The 13,722-nt window shown below is 33.6% G+C and overlaps 1 protein-coding gene across 1 annotated transcript in view; it reads left to right on the forward strand.

Annotated features, from left to right (window-relative positions):
• Positions 1–13,722, forward strand: part of LOC135084396 (nephrin) — a 304,519-nt gene that overhangs the window by 236,568 nt on the left and 54,229 nt on the right. The window contains exon 8 of the mRNA XM_063979170.1: positions 6,325–6,461. Coding sequence (XP_063835240.1) covers positions 6,325–6,461 — 137 coding nt within the window. The remainder of the gene's footprint in view (positions 1–6,324; positions 6,462–13,722) is intronic.

Genomic DNA, 13,722 nt, shown 5'->3' on the forward strand with positions numbered 1-13,722 from the left:
AGACCTTTTACGACGGGGGCAAGAAGTATTATCATTAAAATTTATACATTTCTTTCACGGTAGACGGCCACGGCCCCTGGGAAAGATTTTATCGCTAACTAATGCATATTTGAATCGATAAATTAAGTCGGAAACAGACAAGCTGTGTGTATCTGGGTTTGTAGACAAATAGAATTCGCTTAGATAAGTAGTAATGTAGGAAAAAGATAGCGACTCTGCCAAATGTATGAAATATCTACATTAACACTAATATTATAATGAGGAGCTAGTTTAGAAAATCTTAATTTCATTTCAGTTTTTACTTTAGTTTTTGGTTTATTTATATTTACAGTCTGAAAGAGTACGCTCCCTAGTTATAAGACCATTAAAATTAAGCCTTTTCAATTTAATGTGGTGTGCACTAATCCTATCGATTTATTTATTATAAAGAGTAAATATTGACTATACAGTTTTAGTAACTGACCCCAAAATCGCAACTGGAACTCCATAGGTTAAAATACACTAATGCAATGTTATTTTATAACATAATTATAAATTTTCTTCTCTACGATCTCCAGTAGTTAACTGCCTAACGAATTCAGATGCATAATTCAAAATTTCCCTGCAGATTTCACAGAGCAATTTTCTATTATAATTACTTATTAACCACTTTAAAATTCGACCCCAAAGTCACCCCTCTGAGAATCGAACCCGCACTTATAATTAGCGTTTGAAAGGGCTATTGATTGGATGCAATCATTTGATCAATTAGCCCCACTTGTGGGCTTAATAATTACAAGGACTCTGGTTCGATGCCGGGCTAGTTAGAATGTTGGCTAAACTTTGGTTTGGTCTGTAATTTCAACTAATTTTAGATCTTAGAATTTGGTGCTGAAATGCTGTTTTGAATGTGATCTCTACATTTTCTGTGTCCCTTCTGCGAGTAGAGCCTAAGGCTGGGTTGTACCATCTTACTTTAACTTTAACAAACGTCAAAAGTCTGTCAAACTCCATACAAAAAACACTGGTTTTGGTTATAGTCACGGTTAAAATAAGGCTTTCAATATGTATTTTTATGATCACGATGAAGATGCTGAAAAAATTATTAAAAGATATAAAGTTTTTACCACTTTAAAAACCCCTGAGAGTTGAAACGTAAAAGTCGTGGTCGTCGTCGAACTTAATAAAAATAAATCGTCAACAAAGTTTTAACATTATGGAAAGTCAATATTAGCAACTTCACTTATGAGCATAATGTTACATAGTTATTACAATTTTCTAACGTTAAGGCTGGGTGCACTATCGTACTTTAACTTTGACAAACGTCAAATATCTGTCAAACTCCATACAAAAAACTACTACCGCTACGATAACCTCTCAAAGTAAATTTTAAATAACTTGATAATTTCAAATTATAAAGTTGGTATTGCCTACATTTACGATTGTGTTTATAACAGAAAGCCACGCGAACGAAGCCGCTGTCTGAAACTAGTATGTCTATGTAGAGCTTTGGATTTAAATTAAATAAACAAAATAGCTATTTTAGACTATCATAAAACATTTCAACCATCTTAAGATAACGGCCATATCAAATCACAGTTCGTTTACTACAAAAAAATAAGCAATTTGTGGTATCCACGGTATATACTATCCCGTGGGATTATGTCTGACCACGCACCGTGGCCGTGGGATACGTTTGGGATTTAATTCAATACTCAAATGAGATTTTGAAAACATTGTGATAAATATAAAATATTATTATTAAAAGTTGGTTTGCTTCTCGTACCTACGTATTTATGTTTACCAAGTTTTTATACAGTAATTTTATTCTTTATTCATATAAATCTGTATGAAGAAAATTTAAATTCAATCTGTTGGTTACAAATGGACAGAGTAGGCATTTTGTTTTAATTTTAATAATGTTCGTAACAGGTTTAAAGAAAAGAAAATGGGAACATTATTTTTTCTATGATATTCATTTGAACTCAAGACAGCAATAACAAATTATGCTTTCTTTGTGTTAAAAAATTACTTTGTAAGAAAATGTCTCTTAAAATATGGACAGAAAGATACCTACGTTCTCTCTCATTACGTTTACGTTTTGTAAAATCAAAAAGTAATAATAATATAGGTACTTACCTAACTACAAAAATTGCATTTTGTATATCACAAACTCTAGCAAAGTAAATAAATTTGTTTTCGATTATTCGTGCAACATTTAAAATACCTAATAATCTTTAGAGCCTAAAAAAAGCTGTGTAATTCAAATTACTTAGTACGAGTAAAACTGCAAACAAAGCCTAGTCCCCTTCTATAAAATAATGTTAATTACAAATTGATGCTCAACCACATAATATTACAATGTAACAACCTATTAGTAAGACATTAAAAGCCTATGAATTTTTATAAGTCCCTACTCCCTACGATATACAGGCTGTTACACGAAAACATATTTTAATTTCTTTGTCATTCTTTCAGTTCATAGTTATTAATACCTTAATCTATGAAAATTATTTGTTGCTTTTTATCGTGTTACCTAATAGAGTCCGTTTAAAAACCCTCAAAGACAATTGTCTATTAACACGATAATATTTAAGTCATGCTCTATAACGCTGTTTCCTTAAGTTTATAGCTACCTGTCTCTATCGCACATGCTAGCATACCTATCGTTTTGTGTAAAAAAGATGGATGGATTGGAAAATATGAAAAATTGAATCAATTATTACAAATATAGCTCGAAAAACTTAACGGATTGCGCTAAAATTAAATTAATCCACTAACTAGATGAAACGGGGGTCCAAAGTTTAACTCTAGCGAAGTTGCGAGCAAAAGCTAGGTTAAAATATAAATATAAATAGCAGACACCCTGTATTTACAGACCGTGAGAAAATCTCAAGAACAAGCGTGTTAGAGCGAGCCTGTTGGACTGTAAAAGTCACTCAACTAAGACAGAGAGGGTGCTGTGTTTATGAATGAACCCAAACACGCCGCCATGTGTTTTTGGTAACTGTTCATATTTTATGTATGTTATTATGAGTTTTTGTACGATTTAATTGGTAAAAGTAATTATCTTTATTTTTACTTTATTGTAAAAAAAACATCCTGAGGTGTTTTCTAAATTCTAACTCATTAATTCTTAATAACTTGTAGTCTAAATAAATAAATATCCTTTCTGCTTTTCTGAGCTCTGTGATTGGTTTATGTGTCACCCTGTGCGTCCACGCGCACTGTGAGACCTCATAGTGATGTTTGTGAATACCGGCGTTAGATATACGGTGTATAGTTCAGTGTTAGATCTATCACCCTGTATGGTAGTACTTAACTTAAAATCTTGTGTACAATTTATTTTCATCGCTCTTTTTTTGGGGTTCCTTCAACTATAGTACGGTACTCGTATCAGAGCAAATACAAATGAGTAGTACGTATTGGCGCGCGCTCACATACAAACCGCGCTCGGTGCGTTTCTATGAAGATGACCTACTCATTTGTATTTACTCTGCTCGTATTCAAACCCGTCTCTCGCTTGGCTACTTTATTTACCCAAAAAAAAATATATTTTCTAATAGAAAGTCTGAAATTCAGACGTATACTATAAATTACATCTTGCAGTAAAGAGTTAGCTTGGATGGTATCCAGAAGCAAGTTTTGGCTTTAAATTTACGGCTTTTTCATACATTACAGATCTTTGGAATTTAACTTGGAAAAGATGTAATCCGGTGCTTTGCTATTTTCAATATAGAAATGGTTTATTTGTTAAAAAATATGTTTGTGACTACTAAGAGCTCGTTCTCATGGAGATATCCCGTTTTTTGCAGTATCCCTTTTAGTTATACCGCAACAATAGCACCTGCACGAATAGCACCTTGCCTATTCCACTTAGAGCACCTATCGACATTTTGGGCAAGTATTTAAAGTGGAATGCGTCAAAAATCCGGCAAAAAAATATTAATTTAAAATTGATTTAAAAACACATTAAACTTAGCTACTACTAACTCTAACGAGCGTATAACTTAAAGCCGCATTGAAGAGTTGCGTAACTCTGAAACGTACATTTTCTGCGCTTCACTTTTTAAAATTCCAAAATGGCGGCCAGAATTCGCGCTAGAAATTATTCATCTCAAACATCTGAGAGTTTCCAACTAGCCGCTACGTAGTTCGGGTGTAGGCTGAAGAAATCAGATAACTCATTTTTCTCATTACAAATTGCATATTTTTTGGTAGGCTGTACAATGAAATTACTCGTAGTTTGTTATTAAGGCGATTGGTGCGTATGGGCAATAAAGTAGAAAAAAATAGTCTTCATAAAAATTAAATTTCCTGCCACAAAAATGCCAATGCTAGCCACTGATTTTAACACGACTTTATGATAAGTTATTCTTTATTATATAAACTAGCTTTTGCCTGCCGCTTCGCACTCATTAATTTATAACATCGATTAATATACATTATACTGTAGGAACTGTCAATAGTTTTTGCGCGAAAGAGTAACACAAACATGCATCGATGAAACCTCATAAACTTTTGCATTTTATAATATCAGTAGAATAAGATGGAGTGCATTTTTAATCATGTTAAATTAATGGTGTGACTGTTCTCCTTAGCTTATCCTGGAACGTAGTTCGGCTTCTACAATATTTATAGAACGAGAATCCGGGGTTGAGCGGTTTTTTGCGAAGTTACGAAGAAGTTTTTAAATACCTACGGTTTTGGGCATTAAACCGTTTCTTTTTGTTTCATCGACAAACTTTGGGGTACGGGGTTTTAGTTGTGAGCAACACACTGTCAAGATTTTGTTGCCATTTATGAAAACAGAACATTTATCGTTTAAAAAAAGGAGCATTTTGATTTTTTTTTATTATACTTTTCCTTAAAAAACACTTTTTATATAATTCGTTTGACAATGACAATGAATACTCGAATACTTAATATTATAAAGCTGAAGAATTGTTTTGTTTGTTTACTTGCTCACGCTTATCTCAGAAACTACTGGTCCAATTCGAAAAAATATTTTTGTGTTTGATAGCCCATTTATCTAGAAAGACTTAAGGCTATATACCATCACCCTACAGCCAATAGAGGCGTAGCAGTAAAGAAAAATATTGGAAAAACGGGAAATATTAGGTATTCAAACTATTTTCACGCGTACGAAGTCGCGGGCTCAGCTATAATATCATATATTATGCCCCTACAAACTTTACCTAGCAACAAGAAGAATACTCGTGTCAAAATAATCAAAACAACTCAAATTTCCTCAAAAATGTAACGCCAAAAAAGATGTTCGAAAATTATTAAAATACGTTCATGGAATGCGAATTCTCGAGACGTTCCAAATTCAAAACTAAAACGTAATTATGAATTCAAAAGCGCGAAGCGAAAAGTGGGGATAAGTCAAACTCTCCCCAGAGATTGTTTTCCAGTTTTGAATTTCTTGGGTTAGGGTGTTTTGACTGACGGCCTGAGTTATAGGCAAGTCATGCGTTCAATAATAAATTCATTTTTCTTCGTGAAGGTTTTTACGCCTAACATATTGGAATTATCCCTCAGCGAATATATTTCATGGATTTCACTTCGGTTTTATTCCTTTGAAAATCTATATTCTATACTAATATTATACGAGTATATGCGAAAGTAACTGTCTGTCTGTCTGTCCTGCTTTCACGCCTAAACCACTGAACCGATTTTGATGACATTTGGCATAGAGATAGTTTGAGTCCCAGGTTTTTGAAACAGGGACGCGCGCGCAAAGTTTCTCTGTGACAGATAAAATTCCACGCGGGAGAAGCCGCGGGCGGAAAGCTAGTATAAGATAAATCAAATCATTTATTACCTAATTGATAAACTTAGATAAATAACTGAGCAAAATATCCTAAGGGTGGATTCGACCAAACAAGAGTAAATATTATTCTCAGAATTTTAATAGTCAGTTATTCGACATTTTGACATATTTTCCATACTGAAACTGTCAATGTGCCAGTTATACCAGGAGTTATTCTCGGATGAAAGTTTGACCGAATCGGGCCTAAGTCAGTTTTGGTTTTTGCGTTGATGTTACAAATCCAGCGATTAGATGGGACTAGATGCCGCAGTGCTCGCATCAATACTTATGACTATAATCTGTATGTATAGGTATTTTAAAGACTGTAAACCCTTGAAAAGGAGGCTGACAATAGTGACTGAGTTTCTTGCGCTGCTTCTTCTCAGCGCTGGCCCATTTATTGTCCCGAAGCAGTGGTAGGGTTAATATTGGGACGTGTGAAAGTGATTTTTAAAAGCCTATTTGCAAAAATAAATGAGTTTTTTATGAGTGCAAAATATCCTAAGTCATTTTTTTTCGTTTTGTTACAGAACCAGCGGGCGTATGTCAGAGAACGTTCTGTCGTTCAAGGCCGATGCATCCGACAACAAGGCCAGATACACGTGCGAAGCGAAGAATATCATGATCAGCAACACCTTGAAGGCTGAGATCGACCTCACCGTGCTCTGTAAGTAGAACCTGATAAGTCTTTTTTTTACTTTTTTTGATATGACTTTGCTAGCGTGAAATTCAGTTGTCTTTGCCTTCATTTGTCTCACAGAAAGCAAAATACGTTCAGCAGTTTTTGCGTGAAAAAGTAAGAAACACCTTTTAATTTTTTTCCATATCAGTAGGATTACAAATCGCACGACGATGCACTGTCTAAAATGTTTATTTATTTGTTACGTTGAAGTTATTTCTTATTGTCAAATACACTTACGTCCGAAGGTACTTTCATGCCCGTATTCACGAACGAGGCTTGCTTAAGTGAAGCAGCAAATCTAACGCACAGCGTTGAATAGAGCTCTGTGATTGGTTCGGGTGTCACCCTGTGCGTCCACGCGCATTGTGAGACCTCGTAGTAATGTTTGTGAATACGAGTGCCAGTCTGTTGGTATTTTTGCTAAATCTTAATAAAGGCCCAAAAGACAAGGGGACATGTAAAGTGCCCCATAAGGACTACCTTTTCTTTTTTATACACACTATATTTTGACGTTCGTAAGTGCCACTTGTGGTCTAAACTGAATAAATATTTTTGATTTTGATTTGATTTTTGATAACTTCAGAAGTTATAGATATTAGAATTCTAAGTCGGAATAGGTGTCGCTACTAGCAATAGCAACTAACGTCGGTGTGGAATTTCCCTTAGGACTAACATTTTAAAGCATTTATACGAAACCAATGCAGTTGCAATTGGCTTTAGGTTTACCTTAGCTCTCTTATATTGGTCTCGGAATAGTCTTAAAATAGTCTATAAATGAATAAATAAACTACATAAACTACAGGCAGTGTAGAGTTTGTATTTTTAAAAATCGAGAAACTGATTATCTTATAAGAAACTAGCTTACCGCTCGCGGCTTCGCCCGTTTGGAATTTTGTCTATCACAGAAAAACTTTGTCGCGCGCGCTTCCCTGTTTCAAAAACCGGGATAAAAACTATCCTATGTCCTTTCCCGGGACTCAAACTATCTCTGTGCCCAATTTCATCAAAAACGGTTCAGTGTTTTAGGCGTGAAAGCGAGACAGACAGACAGAGTTACTTTCGCATTTAAGGTAAGCGCTGGTAATACCGACAGGGGCCCAGTACTCGACACTTTTTAGATTTAAGCTTATTAAAAATTTCTACTAACATCAAACTAAACGATTTTTATGGCAAAATTTTAATGATATTTTCTTACACATTTTAAATGGCAACACTTATTAAAAAACTGCAATGGCGTCCGAAAATAAATTGGTGAAACAGTAGTGCTCAGCAAATACTCATTTTCCGTTAATTCAGGCACTGAATTTCAAGCCTGCCTCGCCAGTTTAGATTCCATGTCTTGAAGGATCTATCAATTAATAGGTAAGTGTGATTATTTTGTGATATTGCGAAGAAAATTTTTAAGCGACTTAACCTATAAAACTTATATTTTTTTCGTCAGTTAATTTAATTTCCGTGTGACATTTATTGGTTCCTTGAAGTGCATGCTTGACCCAGTACTCGTCAAAATTGGTAGTATTTTGACGGTTACTGGTACACGCTTGATGAGCTGCACCTAAGTATGTCATTGGGCCATTTTTTAAATTATTAATGAACTTATGTCTTAAAAAAAAGTTAAATAGTAATCTACATACAATAAATAATCATTTCGTAACAGTATCATATTATCATACCGATGATCAAACTTTACAAAGTCTTGTTTTTAAACTGAGTTCTCCCTGGTGTCGATTTTAGAGACTGTCGAGTATTGGGTCATGCACAAATGGTGCACCAATATAAACAATGTGGACCTTATGTAGTTGTAATAAGTGATACTTTGCAACAACATTGTTTAATCTTGTTTGCTGTTGCTGTGCACCGAAATGTCGTTATATACGAAGAACAATATTATGATGTACTGTAAAGTTTTGGTTACTGTAATTTTTATTTTAAACAACTACCTGGCAAAATTATATTTTTACAGATTCGCATGACTGATTTTTTATCTTTTGACTTGCTTCTTCTTTTGTTTAATGACAATCGAACCTTTTTGATACTGACACTAACATAATATGCCAATAATTTTATTAAAGTAATGACTAGGTGTTGCCACTACTTATGGCCATAATTTTAGAATGTCAATCAATATGATTATGACAATATGACGGTAAACCAACGGTAGTTGATTTTCATACTATAATTATTACAGTAAACGGGTGGTACACGGTACCTAAGGTAGTATGGGGTTTATTTGTGCCATTGTCAAGTGGAAATTGATATAACTCGAATAATAGAACATACCTAGGTGTTTTAGTTCTATTGTTTTGTTTTATGTTTATGTTGATATTTAATTGATCTTAATTTATCTTGCACTAGCTGTGCCCGCGACTTCGTACGTATGTGTAAAAATAGTTTCAATGTTTTTTCTCGTTTTCGCAACATTTTTCATTGACGCTCTGCTCCTATTCGTCGAAGCGTAGTGATTTAAAGCTTATAGCCTTTCTTGATAAATTGGCTATCAGCATACAAATATTTTTTCAATCGAACCTACCAAAAATATACTTCAGTTTATAATATTAGTATAGATAAACATGTGTTATTTACAGAAAATCATGGCGGAGAAAAAATACACGAAACTTTTTTCGTGTATTTTTTCTCCGCCATGATTTCCTTGTTGAAAGCATTGGAGGCTGTAGAACGAGGAGTCCCAAAGTCATCAGCTGCCAAACAATACAACGTGCCTAGGACAACATTGTTGGACAAATTATACGGTCGTACCGACATTGAATGCTCTAAGGGGCCATGTACTGTATTGACACCACTAGAAGAGGAACACCTAGAAAACTGGATAATTTTTATGGCTGATAGTGGGTTCCCTGTCACAAGAGAGCAGTTGCGAGATAGTGTTTGTATACTCATAAAAAAACTAGGTCGAAAAAACCCCTTCGTTGATAATAAACCAGGTCGCAACTGGTTTAAAGCATTTGTAAAACGTCATCCAAAAGTTGGCGAACGAGTTGCGCAAAATTTAACTCAAACTCGTGCTCAAGTCACGGAAAAAGATATTCGCACATGGTTTAAGGAAGTTGTGGAATATTTTGTAACTGCCCATCTAGAAGAAGCTTCTCGAGATCCACGCAGAATTTTTAACTGCGACGAAAGTGAATTTTTTTTATCCCCAACTTCTGAAAGAGTTTTAGCCAAACGTGGATCCAAAAATGTGTACAGTGTCATCCCAAGTGGAGACAAGGAGTGTGTCACAGTTCTCATAACAGCAAACGGAGCGGGTCAACTGGCACCACCGATGGTGCTTTTTAGGCTTAAAAATATACCCTCAAAAATATCAAAACAAACACCGAAAGATTGGGGATTAGGTCACACAGCAAAATAAAATTATTTATATTAAAATATTTTGAATTGTTTATGTTGTTATATCCTAAAAAATCTTTCTTAATTGTTATGTTACTTATCTACAAATTAGTAGATTTGAGTTATTTCACTGGTCGTCCCAAAGATATTAATTAGGTATTATGTACATTTTGTATAAGATTTTGATTATTTTTATGAAGAGAAGGATATTGTTTTATATAATTGAAAATGAAAAATGAAATGAAAATGAAAATTTAATAAAAGTATTTTCATTTTTCATTTTCTTGAAAATTAAAATTTAATAAAAGTATTTGGGTATTTCTCATCGCCACGGTTCTCATCGTCACCTTAGTGGCAAATTTTATTTCTAACTTATTTCAACTTTTTGTAAACAAAAATTGTAGCGCTTGATGTGAAGATTGTATTCTCAGTTAATCAGTCAAATAGTGAGTCTCGTTTGGAAGCTTTAACGTTTTGAATTTTTTGATGCCACGAAAGTGATTCTGTACTTCACAGCAATAATTTTTTCAAACTTTACTACTGTAAATGACTCTTAAGTGTTTATAAAACATATGTTTTGTCTTATTTTCATAGATAAATAGCAATAACATAATATAAATAGGTACCTTAAATACAAGATAAAATTTTACCGATAACTTCACCTACTAAGTTACAAGATTCTACGCAATTGGTTTTAAGGGTGACAGTGGTGGCATTCTGAAATGCTAAAGAAGCAAAAAAGGATTATCAGTACCTCAATAAAAAATAACTCTAACTGACTATCAGTCCCTCAACAAAAATATATTTTTTATTGAGGCCAGAGGGCCTCGTATTATTGTTGTACAACTTTTAACTCAAACTTCAGATTAAATTTATCTTACAAACAGATACACAGTCACATATACAGACATACATACAGTCATACAGACAGACAGACAACAAAAATACGAGGCCCTTATTTTTTTATTGATGTACTGAACTGTACTTACCACGTATAATTTATTAGTTATTAAAATATTGTGAAAACATAAACACCAGTCACTATAATATTTTAAAATAAACCAAAGCAAGAAATCACTTTCGTGGCCTAAAATCACCTTCCTGTATAAAACACCCCGAAGGTGATGCCACGAAGGTGACGAAAATTTTAGTTTTTATCAATTATCCTTAAATTTGAATTTAACGGATCAAGTCGAATACTACACAAATAAGTCTAACATGTTAAGTTTTCAATGGCCTAAGTTTCATTTAAATTGTTTAAATTTTCGAGGTAGAAAATATTGTTCAAGCAAGCGACGGTATGTTTATGGATAATCACAAAAAGTTACGTATTTTTTTCGCGGAGCGACGATCGACCTATCTCACATCCCCAATGGTCGAAGCGCGACTGACGTTAACCGAATAGAACGCTGTAATTGGTTGCTGGTGTTCGGTTTAACGGCAATCTTGTATTATTACTCAAAATTTTAGGTACCTAAAATCGTGTGACCAACGTATTTCGCTTTCTCAATTCGAAATAATTATAAGAAGATATTTTTTTGACTATTGTGTGGAAAATATATTTAATTACGATGATGATTTTAGTTTAAGATACACACAAATTGAATGAAAATTGTAAATGCAGTAACCAAATGTTTCATTGCAACCGAAGGTGTGACACGATGAGAACGCGAAAAATGACCCCGTTTTTTATCGTTTCATGTGATTTTTTCGTATTATTTTAGCTTCTATTACGATAAAATTTATTTTGTATGTAGCTAAATAGATATTTTAACATCTGATTTCAAAGTTATTGTTCTAACTTATACCGTTTATGAACTATTATTGTGTGACCATAAAATTTGAGTGTAAATGAGAAGTACCCATTTTCATTTTTCATTTTCATTTTTATTTAATTGAAAAAATATTTTGGTTTGTCTACATTATTGTAACTCAAGAAAGTTTTGTTTAGCTTTATGTTTATTTTCTATGTATATTGTTGATCGACCTATTACAATAGGGGCTTAAGAATACAAAGAATATTGCTGCATTTTGCATTTATATGAATAATTTTAAAGACTGATTATGACTGAGTACAAATTAATAAAGTAACTAAGTAAATTACTGCTAAAAATTAAGTCTTATATTTAGTTTATTTCAAATAAGTACCAATGTTATTGATTAATTTATCGAATGACAGTTATTTAACTATGAATATCATTTGTTAAACATTTATCAAAGATTTTGTTTCACTATATAAAAATTGTTGATCATTTATGTTATAAGTTTAATTACCTAATCTTTGTTGTATACCGCACATGAAGAAACAACAGAAAATATATATTGATTTGAAGTTTATCAGCGCATTTATTATATATATAACCATTTCGACATACATTGGCAAATCTATTATAGTCTTTATTGCTTTGAGATAAAGTTCAAATTCGCGAAAGCTGTCGAGTTCTGGGTCCGTTTGACGATAATTGGGTCTAAAGTGTCGAGTACTGGTACAAATGGGTCTTTTTTCAGTTAAGTATTTTTTTTAATTAATTCTTAATACCTATGATAATCAGTAAAAATTTACATAAAAGAGGAATAAATTACCTATCTGTCCATGTAATTCGATTTTTTCTAAGTCAAATAGTTTTCACGTATCAGCGTTGCAAAGTCAGCCAAAGTGCGAAAAGTGTCGAGTATTGGGTCGTTTACCTTATAATATTAGTATAGATACGAGTAAGTACACAAATCTGATTAAGTTTTTTTGTATGTTTGTCACAAATTAACTTAAAACATGAAGTATATCTTATTTCAATAAGTTATTTAGGTTCTGAGGTAAAGCTTGATCTCTCTAGTACTAGTTTCACTTGATTTTATTTGAAAATAGTATAATAATAATAGTCTTAGTATAATGGACGGTCTTTAGTTAAAAGTTTTATAATAATGTGAAGAAGCTTCTTATTACATTTATGTATACATAAACAAGCAAAGATAATAATAAATTTTCTCTGAATCTGTCAAGTCATGGATTCTAGAAATTAATCTAATTTACTTAAAATAACTTTTAATAAAGGTTCCAAAAAATAAGTGAACATGCTTCCGTAAATGTGAAAAGAAAATCGTGTATGTTTTATCCTATTTAGGTTCGTTCGTTCGTTCGTTTCAGCCGAAAGACGTCCACTGCTGGACAAAGGCCTCCCCCAAGGATTTCCACAAAGACCGGTCCTGCGCCGCTTGCATCCAGGTACCTCCCGCGACCTTCACCAGATCGTCGGTCCACCTAGTGGGAGGCCTGCCCACGCTACGTCTTCCAGCTCGTGGTCGCCACTCAAGAACTTTCCTGCCCCAGCGGCCATCAGCTCTTCAAGCTATGTGCCCCGCCCACTGCCACTTGATTTTACACTTGCCTATTTAGGTAATGAAATAAAATAAATGAAAAGTATAAATTCGTTTACGCCCATATTCACAAACGATGCTTGCTTAAGTGAAGCAGCAAATCGAACGCACAGCGTTGAAAGAGCTCTGTGATTGGTTCGTGTGTGATCCAGTGCGTCCACGCGCACTGTGAGACCTCATTCAGTCAGACAGATAATAAAAAATGGACAAGTATTTTTTCTTCTATTTTTCATAATCAAATAATTACATTGAAATAATTGATTTTATAGTCAGGTGACGTCACATCTTGGTAAAAAATCTACAAACGCGTGACGTCATATAGCATTTTAACAATTTCGACTCAATGTTCCCCCGAAATTATTTCAGGTATGTGTCCAATTTTTTTTTATTATCTGCCTGACTAACACACGATTTCACAAACATTACTATGAGGTCTCACAGTGCGCGTGAAGGGTCCCAAAAACCTATTCATAGACAATACTTGAGTGGCGGAGTGACACACACGAATCAATCACAGAGCTGGATT

The sequence above is a fragment of the Ostrinia nubilalis genome, chromosome 26, assembly GCF_963855985.1.
Source record: "Ostrinia nubilalis chromosome 26, ilOstNubi1.1, whole genome shotgun sequence".
In the NCBI taxonomy this organism is placed as follows: domain Eukaryota; kingdom Metazoa; phylum Arthropoda; class Insecta; order Lepidoptera; family Crambidae; genus Ostrinia; species Ostrinia nubilalis.